The following is a 27,098-nucleotide window of genomic DNA, read 5'->3' on the forward strand; positions in this document are numbered from 1 at the left end:
AAATATTATCAATGTAAAAAATATCAGTATTTTTAATTTTTCCAATGTAAAAAATATCAGTTCTGTTAACTTTACTAATGTAAAAAATATCAGTTCTTTTGAATTTTACTAATGTAACAAATATCAGTTCTTTTGATTTTACTAATGTACAAAATATCAGTCCTTTTAATGTTACCAATGTAAAAAATATCAGTTCTTTTTATTTTACTAATGTACAAAATATCAGTTCTTTTTATTTTACCAATGTAAAAAATATCAGTTCTTTTTATTTTACTAATGTACAAAATATCAGTTCTTTTTATTTTACCAATGTAAAAAATATCAGTTCTTTTTATTTTACTAATGTACAAAATATCAGTTCTTTTTATTTTACCAATGTAAAAAATATCAGTTTTTTTAATTTTTCCAACGTAAAGATATCTCTTGTAATTTTACCAATCTAAAAAATATCAGTTTTATAACTTTACCAATGTAAAAAATTTCAGTGCTTTTAATCTTACTAATATAAAAAATATCAATTCTTTTAATTTCACCAATATAAAAATATCAGTTCTTTTAATCTTACCAATGTAAAAAATATCAGTTTTTTTTTTAAATTTTACCAATGTAAAAATATAAGTTCTTTTAAATTTACCAATGTAAAAATATCAGTTCTTTTAATCTTACCAATGCAGAAAATATTAATTCTTTTGATTTTACCAATGTAAAAAATATCAGTTTTTAATCTTACCAATGTAAAGAATATTGGTTTTTTTTTTAAATATTACCAATGTAAAAAATAACAGTTCTTTTCATTTTACCAATATAAAAATATCACGTCTTTTAACTTTACCAATGTAAAAAAATATCAGTTTTTTTTAATTTTAAGTTTATCGAATATATTATTTATTAGTTAAAATTAATTTTCATTGTTCAAGAAATTTGTTAATAATATAAAGTATACAATAAACAATTTATTTCCAAAAATATTTTTAAAAATATAAAAACCAAACAATATTCATGCAAAACTGGTAAAACACTTCATCTTTATATTTTGTAGATAAAATTATTTTTTATCTTCTTCTTTTGTCCTTTTCACGAAAGTAAGACAAAAAGAAGAGAATTATGTTCAATATAATTGAAGGGTGAAAAGTTTTCAGAACTTTTACATACTTTTATTTATTTTTGGGACAATGCCAAACACAACAAAAAAATGGAGGTTAATAGTTTTGTATTTCAATCTTAATAATTAAAAATAATGTTTACAAACTTGAAACACTAAATCTATAATATAAATTTGATGTTCATGTTTTTCTGTTTGTCCAGGTCGCAATTGAAGACAAATAGATTAATATTACGCTTCTGAATTTTTAGTGACGAGGATTGATTATTTGTTTTATTTGGATTCTTAGAATTACTGTTCATATCTTGAGTGTTGCTCACACAGCGTTTTGGTCGATGTAGCCTCCGATCATCTTTACGAGTATTTTGTCGAATTCGTGAATCTTTCTACCGAAGTTTGGAATCTACACATAACCCCCTATTTAATCCATTGGGGTAGCATACTCTCGTTTCGTTAGCCATGACTAGGTAGAAGTCTTTAGTAATTTACTTCGGGTGTCGCCCACACTGAGAACTGAACCTTCAACCTCCAGAAGAGTATGACTTTAAAACTGAGTTTTACCAAGTAAGCTATTCACTGCGCCACAAATTCTTGTCTGCAAGGGCCCCTGGCGCAATGGATAAAGTACTTGGTAAAGTTTTACTGTCCAAATAATACAAATAGATTGATGACATTCAGAAACATTTCTGATGGTCAATGATGGATTTTCAATAAAATGTTAAACTTTACATTATTTAATTATTAATTATTTAGACAGCTCTATCCTAAGATAAATAAGATAAGATATAAGATATTGAGGCCTTTATTTATTAAAAGTATAATGTCATCATATTCGGTTTAACATCCGTTTTACATGGTGATGTTTGTTGGGCAACTTTTAGAAGTTGACTTCCAAAATAATATATATCTAACTATGTGCTATTCCTCTTTTTTCAAATTCATCCTCATCACTTCCTCCCATTAGCCTTCTCCAGTGAACTAATCCTGCCATTTCAATTATTCTACAAACATTAACACGAGAAAATATCATGCATTATTTAAAAAAAAATGATATTGTATTTAACGGTGTTCAATTTTGATCCAAATTCCATTCTTCGCTTTCAGAATCCCTGCATTGGAAAATTCAATCTTTTTCTGCAATGATAAAAGAAATTATTTAAGTGAATTTTAATATTCAGAATAAAAAATTTAATTGCTTTTTAGTCTGCTTTTTTTTTTCAAAGTCAAACAAGATTAAAATATTATTGAAAAATTTTACTAACCAAATTGAAAAACAAGAAATAGGATTAATATTAAGCAAAGATTAAATCTGGTTATTTTTAACTGTATTCAATATGAAGTATTTTACATAAAGATAATCAGTGAAGATTACTTACTTCAGTCTTTTCACATGGAACAAGACGAAATTTTCTCAACATTTGTACAACCGCCATCTTGAATTCAAGTTCAGCCAATCGCATTCCAGCACAAACTCTTGGTCCGCCCCCAAAAGGAAGATATGTAAATGGTGTTTGTTTTGCTCTGTTTTCTTTACTGAAGCTAGAATGGCAAAAATTAGGAGACAATTCAGAATATCATATAAATAAATATTTTATGGAAAAAAAAAAAATTCTGGATTTTTTTTCTAGAAAAAAAATCCTGAAGTTATAATCAGAATTGTATCATCAAATTTCTGTTGCTTTCCAACACAAATTCTTGGTCCTTCATCAAAAGGAATATATGTAAATAGTGTTTGTTTTGCTTCGTTTTCTTTACTGAAACTGGAATTATGAAAATAATGGGCAATTCACTTATTTATATAAATATTTTATGGAAAGAAAACTCTGGATAATTCTAGAAAAAAATGGTGTTGAAAATTTAATCAGAATTTTATCATCAAATCTTTATTGTTTCATAATAGTTTTTTGAACAGATTTAAAAGTTTTATGACACAATTCAGCTCTTGTATTTACACAAAACTGTTACAAATATACAAATTAAAAACAATGTAATTTGTAAATGATTCTGTAATTTGGATTTTAATCTTGTATTAAAACAAATTACTTAAAAAATATCTTTATTTTAGACAAATCAATTAATTTAGTATAAAAAATAGATATAGAATAAACTTATTGGAAAGGAAATCGATTCTTTCTTATATTTATAAAAAGAGAAATAAAAATCGTTTTGTTTTGAAGAGACAAAACTACGCGTTTTTTCATGACATGGTCAAGAGATTAACTTATTTTGATTTGAAGTGAATTCGAGTTTCATTGTTACATTTCACATCACTGAAATCAACCCCATCCTATTTGACGTATATTGTTTACACTAACTCAAGCTTAAAATATTTTACAAGCAGTTTCAGTTGACTGGTTTTCTTAAAGAAGAGTTAAAAAGAATGATTTTATCTCCCCCTCTTCTATTTGACCTATATTTGCTTCAGTGATTCAGTGAGAAAGAATGTTTCATTTGATAGTTTTGTAGAGGAAAATGATTATTTTTGTCTTGCAGAACATGATTTAGTTTTTAAAGGCAAAAAAAAAAAAAAAAAAAAAAAACAGTAATATCAATGTTTGGTGCATATCAGGAAGCCGGTATCTTCAGGAAACCTGATCAAATAACGCCTATACAAAACTGTAAAACAAAGATGAAATTAAAAACACTCTCGGGTTTAACTTAGTTTCGTATAAAAAAAAAAACAGAATAAAGTTATTAAAGAAGAATTGATCTGTTCTTTCACATATTTATAAAATAAAAAATAAAAATTGCTTTTTTTTTAAATGCCAATCTAAATTTTTCATGAAATGTTTAAGATATTTTTGAAAAATTTTAGATATTGAGATCGAAATAATTATTTTGGTTTGAAGTTCATTTGTCATGAACTTGACCTAGATTATTTATATTAACTCAAATTTAAAATGATATTTTTAACAACATTTTCAGTTGACTGTTTTTAATAGAATAGTTAAAAAGAATAAACCCATCCCCCCTACCTTCTATTTGACCTATATTTGCTGTACTAAGTCTCATTTTCATATTCTATTTAATGTCTGTTTTACATGCTTGCATGTGTTGAACGGTTTTTAAAACTGACTTCCAAACAAACCTATCTCTAGCTAAGTGTTTATTTATTTCTCTTTCTCTCAAATTCATCACTATCACTTCCTGTCATGTTTTCCTTGGATTGCTTCTGCCAACTTATTCTGCGTCTTCAAATGTCATAGATCTAATTATGCAAGAACTGTCATGCGCCCTTTTACTGTTACCAAACCAACAAAATCTCTACATATTGGTAAGATTTATTCTTCCTCTGACGTCATCCGATTTAAGTCTGTCTTTAAGAATCAAATTATACACTTATTGTATCATTCTTATATCATTTCTCTCAATGCAACGCATGTCTTCAATCTTTACTAGCCGGCTTTCACATCTATACAGCATCATACAGAGCACACATGCCTGATAGAATCTTCCCTTGGTCAACAGTGGTAACACTCTGCTGATTAGTAATGACAGAAGTTCTCTGAACTTACTCCACCCATTTCTAATTCTTGCGATCACACTAGCACCGTCTCCCCCCTGTGCTCCAATCGTATCACTAAGGAAACAAAATTTCTGAACAACCTCAATAGTATATATTTTATTTTAATTGAGTATCATTTATATTAATTTATTTATTGCGAACTTTTATTCTCATCTTTATTGGTTTCACGACGTTTCGGCCAACTATTCCTCTGGCTTTCGTCAGGTGGTAACCGCGACGAATAGGAACTTCAAATCTCCAAACTGCATTCTCAACAATCACTGCAATCCAGAGGAATAGTTGGCTGAAACGTTGTGAAACAACAACTAATAAAGATGAGAATAATAGTCTGGAATAAATAAATTAATATAAATAATACTCTTCTCAATAAGGAATTCCAATTAAAATAATATATATATACCATTCGTACGGACCCGACCATGGAAGATCAGTGAATAAATAAACGTGGATTTATAAGATCAAAAAATCCAACCTTGATCGCCCTTCAGGGCCCGTGGCGCAGTTGATAGAGATGTTGAATCTCTATGGTTCCAGATGAGCATTGTTTGAAGATAGCGGTTTCAATCCTCCCCAAAGCCGGCCAGAGGCTTACTTGGCCAAAACGTGGTGAGATGACAACAACTATGGATGGCAGTGACTGCTGAGAATGCAGTTAGGAGATTCGAAGTTCCTATCCGTCACGGTTACCACCTGACGAAGGGCAGAGGAATAGTTGGCCAAAACGTCATGAAACAAGAATAAAGATGAGAATAGTCCGCAATAAATAAATTAATATAAACCTCAATAGTCTTGTCATCCAATTGTACAGAGTTCCCATCCGCCTCCATTGTCTCACACTTGTTGCACACAAACTGATCATCAACTTTTTATGTGCCACATGTTTACAACTTGTTAAGCTTACAAGTAACACAAAAATATTAAGTTGCACCAAACTCCTATTCCACAAACTGATTATGGGAACTTCTTTCCGAAGGCTTTCAACATTACAACCACTGATTAGCACTTTGTTCTGGGTAACATCCATTCTCAGACCTTTACATTTTTCAATGTCTTGAACTTAGCATAGAAACCTTCTACAATTTCACAGCCAAGCACTAAAATCACCAGCATAAAGTCTCTCTTCCAGACAAAATCTACAAAACAGACACAAATGAAAAGCAACAGACATTGTACAGATATCTTATATGCTCTAACCTTAACATTAAACTAAATGTGTTGTTTATTCTAACGTTGCTTTGACTATTTCTGTACATGACTTGAATAATCCTCATCATGAACCTGTTTGCAAATAATTAATGCAAAACGAATCAGACAACATCTCTGGAAACTGTCAAAGTTTTTTTATAAATCTATAAAAATAAAATACAGATTCTTCTTCTTCTTACCAAGATACTTCTCTGGCATTAATCACAGAATAAATATAGCATCAATTGTACTTCGCCCAAGCATAAAACAAAACTACATTTCATTTATTTTAAAGAGTGCCTTGAACAGCAGCTTCTATTAACTGGTTTTCCAATATTTGGATTTAAATCGAACAAGCTTAGCACCCCCATCATGCCACACATTTCGAGTTCCCCGTTTCAGCAAATTTGATACTTACTTTTCAGGATTAAACTTTTCCGGTTCATTCCAGTATCTGGGATCATAATGTAAACACATAACTGGAAAGAAAACTGCGGTGTCTTTGGTAATTCGGATTCCTTTTATGATGCAATCTTCTTTACATTCCCTTGACAGCCTAAAAAGAAAAGGTGAAAAAGCAAACGAAAATAATATTTATTATCAATATGGCGTCTGAAGGAAGAGAACAAAAGATTCAAAGTTTTATTATTCATATCAAATCTTTCATAAAATTTTTTCATCTCCTTTAAGAAATTATTAAAAATGAATCTTCAAAATGTGATTTCAATATTGAACACTTTAAATTAGGAAATAATTAAATTATTAGAACGTTGATGACCTCCTTTCTAAAACAATGACATACAGTCGTGTCTAAAACTAAGGGGCAAAATGTTAAAACCTAATATTTGATTCAAATTTTAGTATGTTATTATGGATGATAACGACTACCAGTTGTCAAAATTTCAGCTTTTCACAGTTGTTATTTCTAACAAATATTTGGTTTTAAAATATTGTCCCTTAGTTTTGGACGTTACTGTAATTCAATAAAATGCGAAATAATTACTAATCATTATACAAAAGAATGAATTGCTGTTTTAGAAAGAAAAAAATACTAAATAATAAAAACAAAAACGAAATTGAATCGGAAACCGAAATATGAAAAAAACAAAACAAAAAACAAAAAAAAAAACGAAATTGAACTGGAAACCGAAATAAAAAAAAATAAAAAAACAAAACGAAATTGAACTGGAAATTGAAATATGAAAAAACAAAAACGAAATTGATACTAAAATGACTAAACATTAAAACTTTAATTATTATTAGATCTACTAATTATGAATAACGAGTAAAAGATGTTAATTTGATAAATATTTAATTTGTTTTTACTAGAGGTGGGGGTTCACTGCTTATCAAGGCTCAAAAGCCACTCGAGAATAAGGATTAATGAATGTCTGGTGACGGTGAGACAACACCGTGATGATCGGTAATGGTGGAACTTGAGTAGCGTTTGATTATTTACAGGGTTATTCAAAAATCAAGAGACTTTATTCAAAAACCAAGAGACTTTATTCAAAAACCAAGAGACTTCATTCAAAAACCAAGAGACTTTATTCAAAAATATAAAGACTTTATTCAAAAATATAAAGACTTTATTCAAAAACCAAGAGACTTTATTCAAAAATCAAGAGACTTTATAATTTCATTTATTCAACACCTGTTATTACTTGGTAGATTAGGTCCCACATTTTTCTTATGAGATTTTCAAAAATTTGCACATCCTCCCCATTTAAGTTTTCCAAAACATTACCAACATTAATTTTTAATTCTTCCCTAGTAACAGCACGAGGTCTTATGGCCGAGTATCTAGACTTAACCATACTAAAAAAATTTTCTATAGGGTTAAGGTCGGGGCTGTAGGGGGGAAGATATACAACTTCAATCTGGTGAGATTCTAAAAACTTTTTAACAACAATTGTCTTGTGGATTGGGGCGTTATCCATTACTAAGACTACATTTCTCCTTAAAACACCCTCATTAACAGCCCCGACGAGAAACTCAAGAAACCTCTCCCCATTAAACGATCCATCAATCAGTTTGTAATAGGATAAGCTGAACTGTGAAATAATACAGAAGGCTGATAGGTTTTGTCCTTTAGATAGGGGGCACATAAGTAACTGGGCTTACACCAATTTGCGAATATCCATAATTTTTGGATGTGTGCAAATTAAAGCCTGTTTCATCCAGAAACAAAACTTCGCGGTTTCGATATCCCACAAAAGCCCTGGCGTATTCTCTCATTTTTTCACGGTGATTATTCGTGTTAACGACAGCTGCCTTCCTCTTCAGCCTTTTTCTTGTTAGCCCCGCTTCCTTCAAAAGTCTGCAAACGGAGGTTTGATTCGGGGTAAATCCAAATTTTTCTTCAAACTTTGTTTGAATCCCTTTTTGAGTTAACGACTGGTCTTCATTAATAATATTTTTAACCTTGTTTACCAAGTCAGGATGCTGTGTTGTAGGTCGCCCTGATTTTCCATAATTCTCAGAGTAAGAGGAATCTGGATTTTCTCTTATCTTTGAAACTGCTTTATACACAGTAGACTTGTTCTGTCCTGTCATCTGCATAATTTCCGTTGCAGGTACATTTTGCCCAACAAGCCTTTTTATTAACTCAAAAAGAGATTCATTCATCATTACTCTGGGTTTCTTGTTAGCAGAACCATCCGAGTTCATATTGTTCTCCATACCTTGATTTGATTCTACCATTAAGGGTAAAATTTAAAAATAATTTTTTTTTATATCTGAAAAAGTCTTTATATTTTTGAATAAAGTCTCTTGATTTTTGAATAAAGTCTTTATATTTTTGAATAAAGTCTTTTGATTTTTGAATAAAGTATTTATATTTTTGAATAAAGTCTTTTGATTTTTGAATAAAGTATTTATATTTTTGAATAAAGTATTTATATTTTTGAATAAAGTCTCTTGATTTTTGAATAACCCTGTAAGAGGGAGGCTCAACAATAAATAAAATACAAACTGAACTGGAAACTGAGATATGTAGAAAAAGAAAATCGATAAAATTGAAAAACTTGCAAACTTTGATTATCATTGGATGTACTAATTACAAATTACAAACAAAAGATATCAGTTTGATATGAATGTGTTTGATAATAAAATATCTCCATTTATATAATGACTAGCGGGAGTACCCGGCGTTGCCCGGGTGTTTGGAGGTGTGGGGAGATAAATCCAAACAAAATAGAAAATAAAGAATAAGCGAAAAAAAAACGATGTTAAAACTTCTTTAAAAAAATTAGAAAAAAAAAACAGCGAACGTGATGGTAAAAAAACGAATGTTTAAGCAGACGATGTTAAAACATCTTAAAAAACCGGAGAAACAAAACCAAAAAAAAAGAACGAAAAAATAACCTTCTTAAAAAATCGGAAAAACAAAAAACAAAAAAAGAACGAAAACACAATCTTGTTCCAATATTAAAACTGTAATAATCGAAAAAAAAAAAAAAGAAAGAAAGGTTTTAACATCGTTCGCTTGTTTCCCCCCATGAAGTTCGCTAGGTTTTTTTGTTTTGTTTTTCCGATATTTTTTAAGAAGTTTTAAGAAGTTTTAACATCGTTTTTATATATATATATATATATATATGTGTGTGTATATATATATAAAAAAGAAAGTCATAAAAATAAAAACATAAAAATCTTTACCAAATGAACTTAACCTTCATTGGACCCCACAACACGCTTACTATTGATGACAGGAAGTCTGAAACTGACATTTCTCTGAAAAACACACTCAGGGTTATCAGATGTAAAATGTTCTCCAAAATAACATTTCAAACTTTCACTTAAAAAAAAACTTTATATAAAAATATCTGAAGAGAGCTGAACAAGGCTTGAAACGCGTTAACAAATATTTTTAAATAAAAAAATGATAAAATGCCGAAAAACCCACAGTTGATAGGTTTTTCGGCATTTTATCATTTTTTTATTTAAAAATATTTGTTAACGCGTTTCAAGCCTTGTTCAGCTCTCTTCAGATATTTTTATATAAAGTTTTTTTTTAAGTGAAAGTTTGAAATGTTATTTTGGAGAACATTTTACATCTGATAACCCTGAGTGTGTTTTTCAGAGAAATGTCAGTTTCAGACTTCCTGTCATCAATAGTAAGCGTGTTGTGGGGTCCAATGAAGGTTAAGTTCATTTGGTAAAGATTTTTATGTTTTTATTTTTATGACTTTCTTTTTTATATATATATACACACACATACGTACATACAATCACACACACATAAACATACATACCACACACATATATATACATATATATATACACTCACACACACGCAAACGTATGTAGGCATATGCACACATACATATACCCAAACATAAGTATACGCACATACACACATACACACATACATATCACCCAAACAAGTATACGCAGACACATACAAGATGAAATATAGGTAACAGATGATATATACACATTCACACACGCACACACAATCACACACACACACACATATATATACATATATGTATGTATATATACACATACATACGCATACGCATGTAGGTACATGCACACATACACACATGTATATATAGAGGGTCATATGCAGCAGCACACACATACACACACATTCATATGCATACATACACATACGCATACATTCACCCACCCATATATATACATACATACATACATACATACATATATATAAGCACATATATATACATACGCGCATACATCCGCCCAACACTATATATATACACGCACACACCCACAATCACACACACATATACATATACATACACCCACACCCACATACATATTGGTTAAAGTTTACTCTGTCTTTTCCAATCCAAGCACATATGCGTATGTGCACTCAGTCACCCAAACATTACACGCACACACACAACCATGATGGAGAATAGATATCAGATGATATATATACACGCACACGCATACACAATCGCACACACACATACATATATATATATATACATATATGTATGCATACATACACACGTACGCCTACGTATGTGTGTATGTATGCATACACACATATGTATATATATATATAGAGAGAGAGAGAGACATATGTAGGTGCACACCCATACACACATACATATACACACACTCATACATCCATCAACCCATATATATACATGCATATATATACACACACATATACACACGCGCACGTATCCGCCCACCTATATATATATATATATATATATATATATATATATATATATATATATAAATAAATATATATATATATATATATATATATATATATATATATATATATATATAAGCGAGATAAGACACTGATAGAATTCAGATGAAAATCCTGATAGATATTACTTGAAGAAACATAACCCCTTCTATATATTCCTTTTGTCAAACAATAAATTCTTAAATCGAATATATGTGTCTCTATGTTGTTTTTCAGAATTTAAAATTTAACCACGAAACTTACATATACGCACCCACATACATACACCCACTCACATACCACACACATATTGGTTAAAGTTTTTTTTTGTCTAGAAAGATTTTCTTTTATTAAGTGTGGGTAGAGTGGTGTATTTTGTTTCTAATTGTTTGTTTAGTTTAGGGAAATGGTATTATACTGGATATGGATGTGTGCGCCCGTGAAAGTGTTCACGTGCTTTATTGTGCTTGTTTTGTTTCGTGTGTGAGAGTGCACATTTGCCTAAGTATGTAAGCGTGTAAGTGTATTTTGTGTTTTGTCTATCTATGTGTATAATTATTGGGAAATGTTTAAAGTGGGGTTGAACTTTGCCATGAAGTTTTTTCTTAGGCATTATTTCGAATTTGTTTCCACTGCATGTGTGTATGTGCTGTGATACATGCAGGTGTCTATTTTCCGCGATTTTGATGTTGGATCGATGTAGGGCTACTCTATTACTAAGAGTTTTTGTGGCGCTTATGTAGGATTTATCGCATGCTGCACATTTTATTACATAGACTACATTTTTTAGGTGCAATCTAGGTCTTTTTTTAATTATGAATGTTTGTATAGGGTTCGTGAATGTGTATGTGTTCCCCTCTAATATTATGTTGCAGACTCCACATCGTTGTTTGTAGCATTTTGTGACTCCTTTTGTTGTGTCTTGATTGAGTTTGGATGAAGTAAGAATGGGTTTTAGGTTTTTGGGTTGGCGTTTGCTTTTTATTATTTTTGTTGTTTTAAGGAAGTTGTTTAGTTTGCTGTTTTGGTTAAGTAGGATGAGGTTTTTCGTTATCTCTGTGAAAAGCTCAGGGTTGTTTGTGTTGTGTGTGGAGACGTATGTTAGTATTTATTCTTTGTTTCGTTATTTAGGGGTTCTCAAATCTTCTACTGATATATTTATGGCGAGTTGGATTCCTTTGTCTATAAGTTGTGGTGGGTATTTCTTTTTCTTAGATTTATTCGTAGTTCCTGGAGTCAGATTGTCCGAAGGGTTTTGTCCGTGTCTATGATGCAGATTCTACGTGCTAGGGTGTAGAGAATGGCTTTTGTGCAGCTTTTAGGGTGGTGACTTTTAAAGTGTAGGTATTGTCGGGTGTCTGTGGGTTTGCGGTAAATGTCTGTGATAATGTTATTGTCTTTAATCTTTATTAGTATATCTAAGAAGGGTAATTCTGTAGAGCTTTGTTCTATGGTGAATTTAATTTTTGGGTGTAGGTTTTGGAGTATGGTGTGTAAGTCTGTGATTCCCTCCCCCCCATGTGGGTTTTCACAGGATGAAGCAGTCATCAATGTATCTTTTCCAGGATTCTATAAACAGCTTTTCAGTGCTGTGGCCAAATTTTTGTTCTATCTTTTCATATAAGGTTTCTTCTTTTATGGTCCTTTTTTAGTTCCGCTATATTGCTTTTAGGAGTGGGACAGAATTATATATATATATATATATATATATATATATATATATATATATATATATAATATTTAAACATGGTTATTGCGTTCGATCATTCTTTATTTTCCATTTTGTTTTGATTTACCACCACCACCACCACCACCACCACAAACACACACCTCCAAACGCCAGGGCAACGCCGGGTATCCCCGCTAGTGTTGGTGCCCGACGTTTCCCAGGTGTTTGGAGGTGTGTGAAAAAAATAAAGAAGGCGAAGGTGTTAAAAAAGTGGTAGCAGCGAGGAGGGGGGATCAAAACAACAGTCGGCAGCCCATGTGAAGAGAGGTGTTTAAAATGGTAGGAGCAGGGGCGGGGAGGGCCAAGATGGAAAAAGGTGTTAAAAAAAGTGGTAGTGGACAGGCAGGCAGGCTTGAACCCGTGATGCGAAGGTGGAAAAGATTACCGATGCTTCACCGTCTGACCAGAAGTTCGCAACGTTGAAATTAAGAAAAGCCAATCAAATTGATACTACGATACGATGACTTGCAAAATATGGCAACATAAAAAAACGACCCCTCTCTGTAGAAAACCGGCCAGTTGAGGGTGAATTAGTGTTTTTGCCAATTTTTCTATATTTGTTGTCCAAAGGGTCGATGTTTAAAATGTGATACCGGTTTGGTGAGGTACCATCGCCTGTGTGGAAAGTTTTTGCAAGACATACAAAACACACACACACACACACACACAAACACACACACACACACACACACACACACACAACGTTTTGCCTTTTATATATATAGACTAGTGGGGCATACCCGGCGTTGCCCGGGTGTTTAGAGGTGTACGTGCTCGGGCGGGGGGTGTTAATCAAAACATAAGAATAAGCGAAGTAAATATTTTTAAATATTAAAATGTTAAAACTTTAAAAAATCGAAAAACACCCAAACGTAAGGCAAACGAACGATGTTAAATGTAAAAATCGGAAAAAAAGAAAACGCGAAAAAGAAAACAGAAAAACGAACGTTAAAACTTCTTTAGAAAACAAAACAAAAAAAAACACGTGAAAAATGGCTTAAATAACCCTGTTTCAATATTGAAATTTAAAAAATCGAAAAAAAAGACATCTCACACCACGATTCGAACCCAAAACGTTTAGATAACGAACCAACGCGCTAACCAACTGAACTAACGCGATATACATGAAATTTAGTCAGTTTTTCAACTATTTAAAGTAAATCAGGTCATGACGTCATCTGACGCATGCGTAGAATCGGTCGTCGTCACGAGAGGACCGTTTTTGTTGACCCCCCCCTGTCGAAAATTTTCGATTTCGGGGTGAAAAATGAACGTTTTTGGCCAATTTTTCGATATTTTTCGAGCGAAGGATGGAGCTTCAATGTGATACCGAGTTTGTGAATTTCGTCGCGTCTGTCGAAAGTTTTTAGCAGACACATAAACATACATACATACATACACACAAACATACATACATTTTCGCTTTTATATATATAGACATCAATGTTTTTGCTTGAATTGATTTGAATCTTTTTACATATATTGACTTGCATGAAAAGAAACCGTGCTTTGCTATATAGTCATATTAAATTGGCTTCCTTTCATTCGCTTTCACAATAATCTATAATATAAATCTCAGCTGTACGTTTAAATGTATGTATGTATCTATGCCTAAAACTTTCGACAGAGGCGATGGATTTTCACGAGATCGATATCATTTTGAAGCTCGATCCTTCGGACGACAAATATAAAAAAATTGACCAAAAACATTAATTCTTTCACCCTCAACTGGGTATTTTTCTACGCTTTTTTCGCTGATGTTTTCGAAAGTAACCCTCTCTTTTCGATTGTCTAGTCTTAATTTAAACCCTCACCACTTATAGTTTGGCGATGGACGCAACAGCAAAAACATCACGTTTTTTTTTTCACGTTCTTTTCCTTTTTCGTGGTACGGGTTCGAACCTGTCTGCCTACTAGCACTTTTTTCTATTTTTTTTTTTTTTTGCTCAACACACACCTTTAAACACCCGGACGACGCCGGACAATAGGTGTGTCAGAAACCGACCTTACGAATGCGTGAAAAAATATTGAATAATTCGACCTCCTATCTTTCCAAGCTTATAACTACTTGAAAAATGTAATTCAAACCCTAATTTTTTTTTCAATTAAAGAAGCAAAGACCAAAATTTAAAAAAATAACAGGTTTAATAGCAAATTATGCAATATTTGCTTTTTTTAAAATCGATTTTCTTTAAAAAATTTAAAACGTCGATTATAAAAAATCGATATAAATTCCAAATAATCGCTTATCTATAAAAATTACTAGTCAATGTGTAGTTCCATTCCTCATTGTTAAGAATTTATCTATATTTATATTTCAAAATTCATTTATTTTTTTAAATAAAAGAATTTTTAAACGCCTATTTGAAAAAAAGGCGCCATGACGCAAGTATTTTACGTTTTTATCGCAAATCGGAAGTAGTTTTTTGTTTTGAACTACGGATGCACAGAAGGAAGTAAAAACCACATGTTAGTCGTCTAGCCTTGTCCGTGAAGAAATATGTGTTCCCATAGTTTAGAAATAGTCAAATTTTACTTACAAGATTTTGCCTTAAAAAAAAAAAAAGACACTCCAGGAATTTTTTTTTCTTTTCTCAAAGAAATACATAAATTTTTGATTTATTATATTTTCGTTTTTTCTTTTTTTTTGTCGAGTGAAATTTTTTTAAAAATATCTAAAAAAGAAAACATTTAATGAAATAGAAAACATTGTCGTCATCGTCCATTACTTACTGGACAATATAAGCAGAACATAGACTTTTATTAAAAAAAAAATCAACGTGGTTTTAAAAAAAAAGATTTTACACTTTGGACTTTACAGGTAAATTCTAAAAAATCTCTTCTTTTTTTGTTTTAATTTACAATATATTATTTATTGATCTTTTATCTTCAATTTGTGATATATAAAACTTTGGTATATAAATTAATTATTACAATTTAAATAGACATTTTAAAATAGGGGGGGGGCTGAATTAAAAAAAAAAACGTTTCTTTAAAATATTATATTGGATTTATTGGAAAGAGCATAAAATTTCACATTGACCCTGAAAATATTGTAAAAATTTAACCAATAGAAAAATTTTGATAGATTATTAAAGTTTAAAAATTGAAAAAAAAATAACTCGTAAAATTCAATTGATTTCATTACGTAAAAAAATGGCTGCATGAAAGCGCGCCGGCACTTTGTAAACACTGTTTTTTTTTAAATAAAAAATAATATTTATTATTTTTTAAACAACTTTAATAGTATATTTTGGAAGTATATTCCATAAAGAAAATAAACAACCCACTTCTAAAGGAGAAATTACGAGTTTTTTAATTTTTCATTCGCAGTTTTGTGTTAGGAGTGTCAAAAATTCCTCCCAAATTCTGATACATCTAGCCGGGCACCCAGTCTAGTCTACATCATATAAGTTAAGATTTCATATGTACGCTTCCAAACACAATCACACGATTTTTTTTCTCTATTCTTTTATTGTTTCTCTTGATGATTTTTTTTTTTTTTTTTTTTTTTTTTACTTTCTCGCTTGGTACATTTACTGGCGTGAAATGTTAGGTGAAAGTACAAATCTAACGCACCCCTTCCCATTTTCATATAGGAAACTATTTTTTTTATACTTTCTTCTTTGAACTTCTTTTTTAAGCTGTTAAAACAAGCAGTAATTTCTGCCGTTTTTGGTGGGAATGGAGATGGGCGCATAATCACACTTATTACTTCCTTTGCCTGAATTTTTCGTTAACTTCAATTTTACAGTAATTCTGTTCAGGACATTTTAACATGAAAGTACAAAACATACATGTACCTTGTCTTTGGAAAAGTTTTTAGGTGGGGGGGGGGGGGTAGGCTACTAAAACTTTTCCTTTCGCGGGGGTGGGGGGGGGCGGGGGTTAAGCTTTGCGAATTAATTTTGATTTTTTCATTGGTTGTGTTCTTTACATTGTTAGATGAAAGTACAGAATAGTTAATTATACCCCCCACCCTTCCATGTTAAGAACGGGTTTCTAAATAATAACGTTATTATTTTAACATGGTACCAACCTCTACACAAGACAAAACTAAGAGTAAAACGTTCGCAGTTCAATCGTTTGATTTGAACCAGACAGACTCGGATTTGTTGATTCCCAGACTGAACCAGTGTAACCCGTTTAAAAAGATTATCTAGTTTGAAAAGTACAGTCGGAATTGAATTCCAAAAAGATGAAAAAAATCACACACACACACACACACACACACACACACACACACACACACACACACACACACACACACACACACATACATACATACATACATACATACATACACACATACATACATACATACATACATACATACGAACTAAAAAACAAATTAAATGATTAACTTAGCTTAGCAGTGTGGTATGTTGGAAATATCAACCACCAGAATGCATTTCAGTTTCTTTTTTATTCATATAAAAAATTTTTTTTCTTTTTTTTTTGCAAGAAATATGTACATGCATGTAAAGTTGTCTGGTAAGTTTATAATATAGAAAATGTATTAACAAGTTAAATATGAAACAAAATTAACAGAACTTACACAGGAGCAATTGGATACAATCTCAACGTCTCATCCATACACATATCAAGATAGGTCAGCTTTTGAACGTTGTCATAATTCGGAGATTCCTATTAAATAAGAATATCAAATGAAGATGTAAACTGTACTTGAGTTCCATAAAATCAAAAATATACAATCTGTTTTCAATATATTATAAAGTTCGATCAGTGCACATGAGATTAATTTAAAATCGACGGCGATGATGAGATGATGTGTATTTATGATGATATGGCAAACTTTTTTTTATATTGTTTTTATTCCTCCTCCTCAGAAGAAGTGTTCCTTTGCTGTCGACAACCATCTTTCCAAGTTATTTAGAGAAGTGCTTTTCTATCATTTTTTTTGTCAGTTTGCAGATACACCTCATACTTTTTTTTTGTGAATCAAAATGGAGAAGTGAACATTTCAATACTATTAAAGCACTTCATTTTACGTTTCTGAATTTTTTTTAGATGAGTCTTTGTGCAAGAATCCATGGCGCAGTGATTAGAGTACTTGGAAGGCTCAAGAGTCGTTATTCTCACCACGATAATGTTAATAAAATGTTGATCATTCTGGGAGGAGGAGTACCTCCAAATTTGTTCAGTTGGGTCCACTAAAGCAAAAACTAGATGAACATAAAAGAGATAAAAAAAATTTTTTAAATGCACTATTTTGATATATAATACACTATGACCATTCCTTTAAATTTTAAAAAAGTTAAAGTCGTTAAAGTAAATCTTGCCGTAGATTTCTTGAATCAGAAATCATACACCTTAAACGTAATGCCTTCTACGATTTATACCGTTTAATTAGTAAAATAGTAATAAAAAACTAAAAAAAAAGCACGACAGATCAAGGCTGGCTATTTACAGCAAATCTTGGAAAAAACTTTATACTGTCCTACTTTTTGTTAACATCTGTATTAAGAAATAAGCCAAAAGCATTGATATTTTTTTTCTTTTTTTTTTTTACATAGGCATCACCACTTATCAAGGCCGATAGGCCACTCAAGGATAAGGGTTAAAGAGTGTAGAGTAGTCAAAAGAACAATATAGTAATCGATAGTAATGGAAGTTCGGTAAATTTGTTAACTTAAGTGGAACGGCTCATCAGAAACTTGTTCACGTTGGACTTGAAGACAACCATATTATAGACAGCTGGAAAGCAGGAAAACGGAAGACAATTCCACAGGCGTGCAGTTCTAAGAAAGAAGCTTTGATCATGGAATCTATGTTTAGGTTTAGGTACAGATAAAGAGTGGGGAAAATTATTGATAATGTTCTCAGCTAGTCTAGTGTTTCTTGTGAAAGTTTGGCGAGGGGGGACCATAGATTGAAGCTCAGTTAGCACTTTCCATGAAAATAACGATAAAGCAGAGACAAACTCGCAACATCTCTTCTGTGAGATAGAGGTTGCAGCGAAGAGAAAAGGACATCTCCCACCAGGCCACAAAGTCTATTTTGAACCCTATCAAGGCAGGACAAGTCTTTTCTAGCAGCTCCTGCCCATATGTGGCAACAGTATTCCATCCTTGGACGTATCTGGCTCTTATATAGATAGAGAATTGCATCAGCAGTGAGATATCTACTGGATCGATAGAAGGATCCGACCATTTTTCCAGCGGCCTTGGCAACAGATTTAATGTATGTGTTCCATTTAAGATCAGGAGTAAAGGTCAAGCCCAGAAGCCTGTCAAAACTTGAGGCCTCCCCAAGACGAGAGACATTCATTTCAATTGATGCCAGATGGGGATCAGAACGTTGATGATGTAAAGATAGAAGCTTGGTTTTAGATGCATTAAAAGTAACCAGCCACTCCTTTCCCCATTGTACAACGTGATCAAGATCAGGAGAGAGAATCGGAGAGAACTTGGTCGTTTCTGGTCTTAGATGTGCTACCATAGATGGTAGTGTCGTCAGCAAAAATGTCTACGAATGATGTAAGGATGTGATTTGGAAGATCATTAATGTAGATCAGGAAAAGAGCCAAATATTTCGAATTTTAACATCTACGTACTTTATAGTTTAATGTATACGTTTTTCAGAAAAATAAAATAAAAATAAATAAATAAAATAAATTCCAAGTCATAGATACACCACGTATTTCAAATTTTAACTTCTGTTCTTTTAACATTATTCATCTTGAGAAAGTTTTTGAAAGATAAAGACGAAACGTCGATGAACATATAAACAAATTTTCGGTTTTTCATTTTTAATTACACACATACACACACACGCGTGCGTGTGTGTGTGTGTGCACGTACGTATATATATATATTTCATTTGATTTAACCCCATCAGATTATTTTCTTTGAGGATATGTAAAGTTCCATGTCTATGCTGATAAACCAGATACAATAAACCACTTCGGAAACAACATTCTATACGCTATTGCTGAAATACAACTTAATTTAATGTGTAGAATTTATGAAAATTGTGCCTCTGGATTATGAGCTGTAGGAGGGACATGTGCCCGAAATTGTATTTAAAATATACATGTCAAAAATTAATCTTTGGAATAAACCACATATTTATACGTAGATACCATGAACACAGCTTCTTTCTTAGAACTGCATGCATGTGGAACTCTGTTCCGCCTGCCTGTTTCCCTCCCGACTTCAACCTGGATGTCTTCAAGTCCAACACAAACAAATTCCTGATGAACCGCCCCCCCCTAAGTAATGACACCTTACCAATTCTCCAATACTATTGCTACACTATCCCTTTGATTACTGTACACACAATAATCCTTATCCCTGAGTGGCCATTGGGCCTTGATAAGTGATGAACTCCATCTAAAAAAAAAATAAATTTGTATAATAAAAATATTTTTTGTGATTTTTAGTAATTGAAAATTTGCCATTTTTAAAAATACCCCTCATACATACATACATACATACATACATACATACATACATACACACTCGTGTGCATATGTGTGCATGTAATTAAAAATTAATTTTTTTGTTTCTGTAATATTTACTTGGAATTGTACAGATTAAATAAGAAAAATATTTTACCTGTCCAAGTTGTTCTTGTATTTCTTGGCAAAGTTTATCCTGAACATCAGGGTTCGTTGCTATGCAATGAGCAAAATACGAAAGTGTGGATGCTGTGGTCTCAAATCCAGCCAAAAAGAACACCATGCATTGAGCGATGACTTCGATATCTGTTAAACCTGGTAAGAAAATTCAAGGATAAACACTAATTCCTATCAACAAACTAGACATTAAAATAAAAAATCTCATTAAAAAAGTATTAGCAAAATAAAATTTATTGAAAAAAACAAAACAAGAGTAAACATGTGACTATGTCATACACTAAACACATATGACTCAAATACATACATGATGATTGCAACGTCTTGTCAGACGAGTGCCACTCCCTCAAACATGAGCCCAAAAATGCCTTTTTTTTTTTTTAGTCCTACCGGTGAATTCACACGCTCAAGCAGGCATGACACTGAACACGGTCATTGAGATCAATTATTACATGCTTCCAGCATTTCAAGCCTCCACGTGTCACAACTTTTCCATCGCCACAGGACCATTTTTATAGAAAAATTCCTGAGGGAGTATCTATACACAGATGATGTTACAGAGTCTTAGCTTTGTACGACAGCTAAATCTCTCTCTAGGTTCAAAATGTTGAGATCCAGCAACAAGCAAGAGCAAGATAGCCAGCAACGTTAAACTGCAGACCAGCTTAATGCGGGTACTGGTCTTCCGCTTTATGGTTTTTAAAATCAGAGATTTGCTTCTCCTAGAAAGGTTGCCTTAACCACGACTTACAGGAGCCCTCTCCACCCCAACACATACGGTACTAGTTGGCCGTTGACCCCGAAAAAGGGTTAATTCGCCCTTTGGAAGATCTTGTTTTTAATCGTTTAGGGAGACTAGCCATCCTCCTCACCGAACAAGTCTAGTGGGGGAACCAGTTTAGTCCCGGTGACCCGACCATGAGGCAGGTAGTACTAGGTTACATGGTACCAGTAGCATATGACATGACCTCACACGCACACACACACACACACACATATATATATATATATATATATATATATATATATATATATATCGATGCTATAAAGAGAATTAGAGAAATTATTCATAAGGAAAATTATTGGGGCAATGCAAAGCTCAACGACAGTATAAAAATATATACTAATTTATATAAATTTAATCGTTGATGCAATAGGGAGATTACATGAATCAGGGGTGTACGATAAATATGCTCTTTATACCTAGGTATTACAAAGTGTAATGCTTCTCATCAGAAGAGGAGAAAAGGTACTGTTACATATTAGAGATGTGACGTCTAACGATAACTACATTATGAGCGAAAAATAGGGTGTGAGAGGGAGAGAGTAAAACATTGTAAATGTGGGGAGGAAGAAAGAAGAACTACAGTAATTAATGCGATATAAGAAGAAAATTTTGAATATCATTTAGTGGATATAAGTGGTATGTAATGCGGTTAAGGGGTTGCCATGGTAGGTTACGGGGTATGTGCTCCTCTTCTGGTGAGAAGCATTAGGTTTCGAAATACCTCGATATAAAGAGAATATTTATCCTAGACCTCTAATTGAGAATATCTCATTTGGTAATGCTAAATACCATCCTTATGCCATTAGTAAACAATCTGATCTTATTAAAGTATCAAGCTGATTCTCTTGCTTTCCAAAAAACTTAAGGTCATCATGAATAATAGATGGTTGGCTTTAGGAATTTCTTTACTGGTCTTTTTTTAGTTGATTAAAAGACGATTTGTTCAATGGGGAGGGAGCTTGCCACTCGAACTTAAGGTTATGGAAAGGTTTTTATTTTTTATTAAGTGGGGGCCATTTGCACTTAGTGTTAGTTGTAGATTTTTCTACAATCAGTAGATTTTTCAGGGTGGGTCTTGTCACTCAGGTTTAAGGTTAATGGTACGAGTTCAAGGAAGGCACTTTTAGAAGGTGAGTTTGTCGCTCGGACCAAGATTTAGTGGTAGCATGATTTTATATATATATAACTTTTCAAAATTGAAAAATGTCAAACGAATTTGGGTACTAACTGCTCTAAAAGGCAATAATGGCCGGGAAATGGGGGATCATTATACATTTTATTTATATGCGAAACTGATTCCTCTCTAAATTCTAAAATATTTTTGTCGTTTTTTTTGTATAATCACACATAATCGCCTAAAAAAGTAGAATTTTATTTAGTTTTTACTTTTAATTGGCAGCTATAAAGGCATTTATTACTACAATTAAAGTTTGAAAGTTAAGTATATTTGAAAAACAATATTTCTTGAATGAGTCACTATCATATAAAAGAATCGTAAACACAAAATAAATCTGTAAACATAGTTTACAAAACTCGTCGATTTCAAAGTAAAAAAAAAAAGAAGCGGTTTGCATATAGCTTATAACTGAGTGGTCAAATCAAATTGGTTACTTTCGTTAATATAAAGAAGAGAAGAAAAGAGATTGTTATATTTTTTCTTTGGTTATTGGTTATTTTTATTATACTTATTTATTGTTTAAACAATTGCTATTATCTTTTCGTGCGTAATTTAGGTTTGCTTTATTTGTCAGAGAAAAGCTTTGATTGAGATTGTTGGACTGACTTCTTCATCTTGATTGTTATAGTTACAACGTTTCGGCCGTTTTGCCCTCCGGCCTTCATCAGGTGTTTTGTAGCGAACTGGGGAACCGTTTGTTAGGAGTCTCGAACCCAACCCTTTATTATTATTACGGGGGTACCGTGTTCGGACTCCAGCTAGGCTCTGGGACATAGTTGCTGATTCTCTGTTTTGAATGTTACTTTTCACTGCCTTCGTTCAGGATTGAACTCAGCACCTTTGGGTAACTATAAACTTTAATACAACGTCTAGACGTTGTATCAAAGTTTATAGTACCCCCGTAATAATAATAAAGGGTTGGGTTCGAGACTCCTAACAAACAAAACACCTGATGAGAGTAAAACGGCCGAAACGTTGTGACTAAGATGAGGAAGTCAGTCCGACAATCTCAATCAATGAAAACACCTCATCTCAAAACTACAGACAATTACTAGAGAAAAGCTTTGTTTAAATGTCTGTCACCTTGCCAACGAGTGATTTTTTCATACGAGGGGCGTGCAATAAGTAATGCCCTTGACACACTTCCAATTGTCTGATCTAGCTGAAATTTTTTTTTTTTTTTTTACACAGTGATCGCCACTTATCAAGGCCCGGAAGCCACTCAGGGATAAGGGTTATTGCAAGTACATTACGTTAGTGTGGAGATTTGATGAAGTGTTTAATTAAGGGGGCAGTTCATTAGGAATTTGTTAACATTGGACTTGAAGACATCCAAGTTGTAGTCCGGAGGGAAGCAGGCAGATGGAACAGAGTTCCACAGGCGTGCAGTTCTAAGAAAGAAGCTTTGTTCATGGAATCCGCGTTTTGATTTAGGCACAGATATAGAGTGGGGGAAATTGCATGTGCAATGATTTATATCTCTACGGGTTATGTGGCAAATTACAGCTCTGAACTAATTGTGGTTTCTGTTTTACAGGTGTTTGAACTGAGTCAGGTGTGAAATGGAGCCTGTTGAATGTCGAGCAGTGATCCGGTTTTTGTAGTTGAAAGAACGCACACCACAGGAGTTATTTTTTCATAAACCAAATTTGTTTTTACCTCTTTTTGTCCTCCAATCCGTTACATTTTCCAGTTTGAGTTCTTGTTCAGTTTTCTTATCCATATTTTCATGGCCTTCAAGTTGAGCATCCAGCATCAATTGCAGTAGATCTTTACGTCCCTGCAATTTAAAGTGACAAATTAGAAATATAAAAATTATATATATATATATATATATATATATATATATATATATATATATATATATATATATATATAGGTAATATTTTTATATAAGACAATCCCAGCCAAAAAAGTATAGCTCTATCTAGTATATTGAGCTATACCTTCCTTTTTTACTGGGATTGTCTTAGATAAAAATATTACCTATATATTTTTTAAGACTTAATACCACAAGATTCAATAATCTGTGATCTTATTCACCTCGAGATTCTGATATCCCTCTCTTTCTCTTTCTCTCTCTCCCTCCCTCTCTCTCCCTCCCTCTCTCTCTCCCTCCGTTCCTCTCTCTCTCTCTCTCTCTCTCTCTCTCTCTCTATATATATATATATATATATATATATAATTAAATAAATCAGATATATTGAACTAAAAAACTTTTTTTTCAAAAGTGTCACATACATATGTAGAGTTAATAAAAATGAAATTATATAAACATCAGAAAAAAACCAATGTGAATTGATCAACGTTTCAACGATGTTATTCGTCATGGGTTTAATATTGACTTAAAATTATTAAATGAAAGGCCAATATACTTAACTAGCAGGACAGAAGGGGTTGTCAAAACATCTGCCCCAGATTTCACCTTGATAATCCTTGTCAGAATACCCACCCGCAAATACTATAAACCACCAAAGAATTTGAGGGATGGCCGTGTCGGTCAGATAGAATTAGATTTCTTCTTTGCGCGTACACACAAATCTGGCGGCCGCTGATTTAAATTGCATAATACAGGTCTTTATATCTCGAAACTACTTTTATCTGCTAAATATAAATGAGTTTTTCTTAATCAGCATAGTCGAAACAATATGAAAGTCATCATCTAACAGAAAAATGTGGAGGTGGAGGTAAGGAAAAAAATTACCTATATAAAAAAAACGTAAACAAAGGTGATGTATGTGCAGCGTCGATAATGAGTCAGAAAAGCAAATTAAATAAAATACTCCACAGAAAGTATAATTGGTCTAAAATCAAACATATAATAAATAGGCAAAGTAATTTAGCTAAAAACCTACCTGCATAAAATATTGGGACATCAACTTAATTTTAGGCGGTTATTGAATTATAAAAACAAAATGCAGACAAGATAAGTAACATGATTGAAATCTAGTTAATCGTAGGAAAATACGTTCTATTAAAAGTAAATGTAAAAAAAAAGAAAAAATATAAAAAAAACAAAAAAAAAACGCCCCGTTATAAAACAAAGTAAAAGAAACAACAACAACAACAACAACAACAACAACAACAACAACAAATAGTATCGTGTAAGGTTCGCTTAGCCACTCCGAAATCGAAAAATAAACAATTGTATCCTTACATATTGTTTTCTTTTTTAGAGTTTTTTTTGAGGAGGTGCGATAGAGGCGTGTTGTTAATGTGTGCATAGGTAAGTGTAAGGTTATCAGTATCTAATTTTCTGTTTATGAGCGGTCATTATGTTTGTATTTGGTTTATTTTTTTAAAACGATTGCCTCTTGTAGAGAGTACAGCCATATTTGAAAAGTTCTGGAGCGTTCGTTTATGCAATAAATTGTCATGGTGTTGCTCCTAGGATAAAATTTAAGATTTTATTATCAAATTGACTGCTATTTATACTTATATCTGTATAGTTTATATATATATATATATATATATATATATATATATATATATAACAAAGTCAGTCGGAATTTCGATATTATATTTTCAAATCTTATATTTGATTCTACTTAGCTAGTTTTTATTCATTTATTCATTTATTTATTATTATTATTATTATTATTATTATTATTATTATACGGTTGTCTTTGTAATAAAAAAGGCTTAAATCTTTAAAAAGAAAAAAACTTATTCCAGTCTAAGGTATTGGTAATATGGAGACATTTTCCACTAATGATGTAAAAAAGTTGAATCAGCTTACGCCATTAATCAATATATTCAACATTGTTCCATCTATTTCAGGTATGAGATAAACAATTGAATATGAGGGTCTTTTCAAAAGTAAAGCCTCCTATTTTTTTTAACTCAAAAGTTGAGGAGCTATGAAGACGGGACTGATAATATTAAAACGCGCGAACTTTTGGGATCCAGAATTTAGTTTTCTACAGTCACTGCTATTGTCTATGCATTTTTGTTATGAATTCAATGACGTATCCCTGCTTCTGATCCAGGACAGAGATTGCTTTTCTAGAGTTTCACACTGTCAACATCTGCAACAGAGAGATGAAACTTCCAGGTCATGAATGGATAAGTGAAGTCATCATGACAATGCAAATTGCAATTCCCTCTGATACATTCGGGTGGATTAAAAAATAGGAGGCATTACTTTTGGAATGTCCCTCATCTTATACCATTTATTTCTTGAAATAACTTACATATCGGTGAGAGGTAAACAATGGGTGCCTTACAAATACACTAACATAATTATTTCACATCATCTAAATTATCATTAAACTTGTACATTTGTTTAATAAATTTGTTAACTTCATACTTCCCCAGTGATCAGTTTTAGTCTCTTATTAAACCAATAACAGCGTTTTTATCAAACATAACATGAACAATTATATGTTTCTCGTACTATTTATTTTTTAACATTATTTGTATATCATAATATTAGTTAAAATAATTTTATTTCTACAACCTACTTACAGTGCTCTTCTACAAGTGGCCTTCAATACCAAAAATACACATGGTCATTGCAATATTTCGTAATTTTAAATCATTTATTACCTCTTACACAAATACACAATTTATTAGAGATTTCCTCAACATACTATACTTTCGTTATTTTTATAACCTATGGATGTTTTAACAACACAAGTCTCTGTAAGTAACAATGCAGTATGGTACTTTTTGAATAACAAAAAGTTTTCATTTAAAAATGTTTTAATATTGTCGTAATCACTCTACTATTCATGTCAATATTGAAAATGTATCCACTCGTATGACCTTCCTAGATAGAATGAGTATTTTCTTAAAGAAACATAAACAAATTATA

At 32.0% G+C, this 27,098-nt stretch overlaps 1 protein-coding gene across 1 annotated transcript in view; it reads right to left on the bottom strand.

Annotated features, from left to right (window-relative positions):
- Window positions 1-933: 933 nt before the first annotated feature.
- LOC145300323 (cytochrome P450 3A8-like) overlaps window positions 934-27,098 on the bottom strand; it is a 57,995-nt gene continuing 31,830 nt past the window's right edge. Inside the window, exons 9-14 of the mRNA XM_080144475.1 lie at window positions 23,942-24,062; window positions 20,299-20,456; window positions 17,277-17,365; window positions 6,232-6,369; window positions 2,479-2,641; window positions 934-2,236 (exon numbers count right to left, since the gene is read on the bottom strand). Coding sequence (XP_080000601.1) covers window positions 2,162-2,236; window positions 2,479-2,641; window positions 6,232-6,369; window positions 17,277-17,365; window positions 20,299-20,456; window positions 23,942-24,062 — 744 coding nt within the window. The 3' untranslated portion in view covers window positions 934-2,161. The remainder of the gene's footprint in view (window positions 2,237-2,478; window positions 2,642-6,231; window positions 6,370-17,276; window positions 17,366-20,298; window positions 20,457-23,941; window positions 24,063-27,098) is intronic.

This window comes from Euprymna scolopes, chromosome 2 (assembly GCF_053919585.1).
Source record: "Euprymna scolopes isolate OS-2025 chromosome 2, ASM5391958v1, whole genome shotgun sequence".
Lineage (NCBI taxonomy): Eukaryota > Metazoa > Mollusca > Cephalopoda > Sepiida > Sepiolidae > Euprymna > Euprymna scolopes.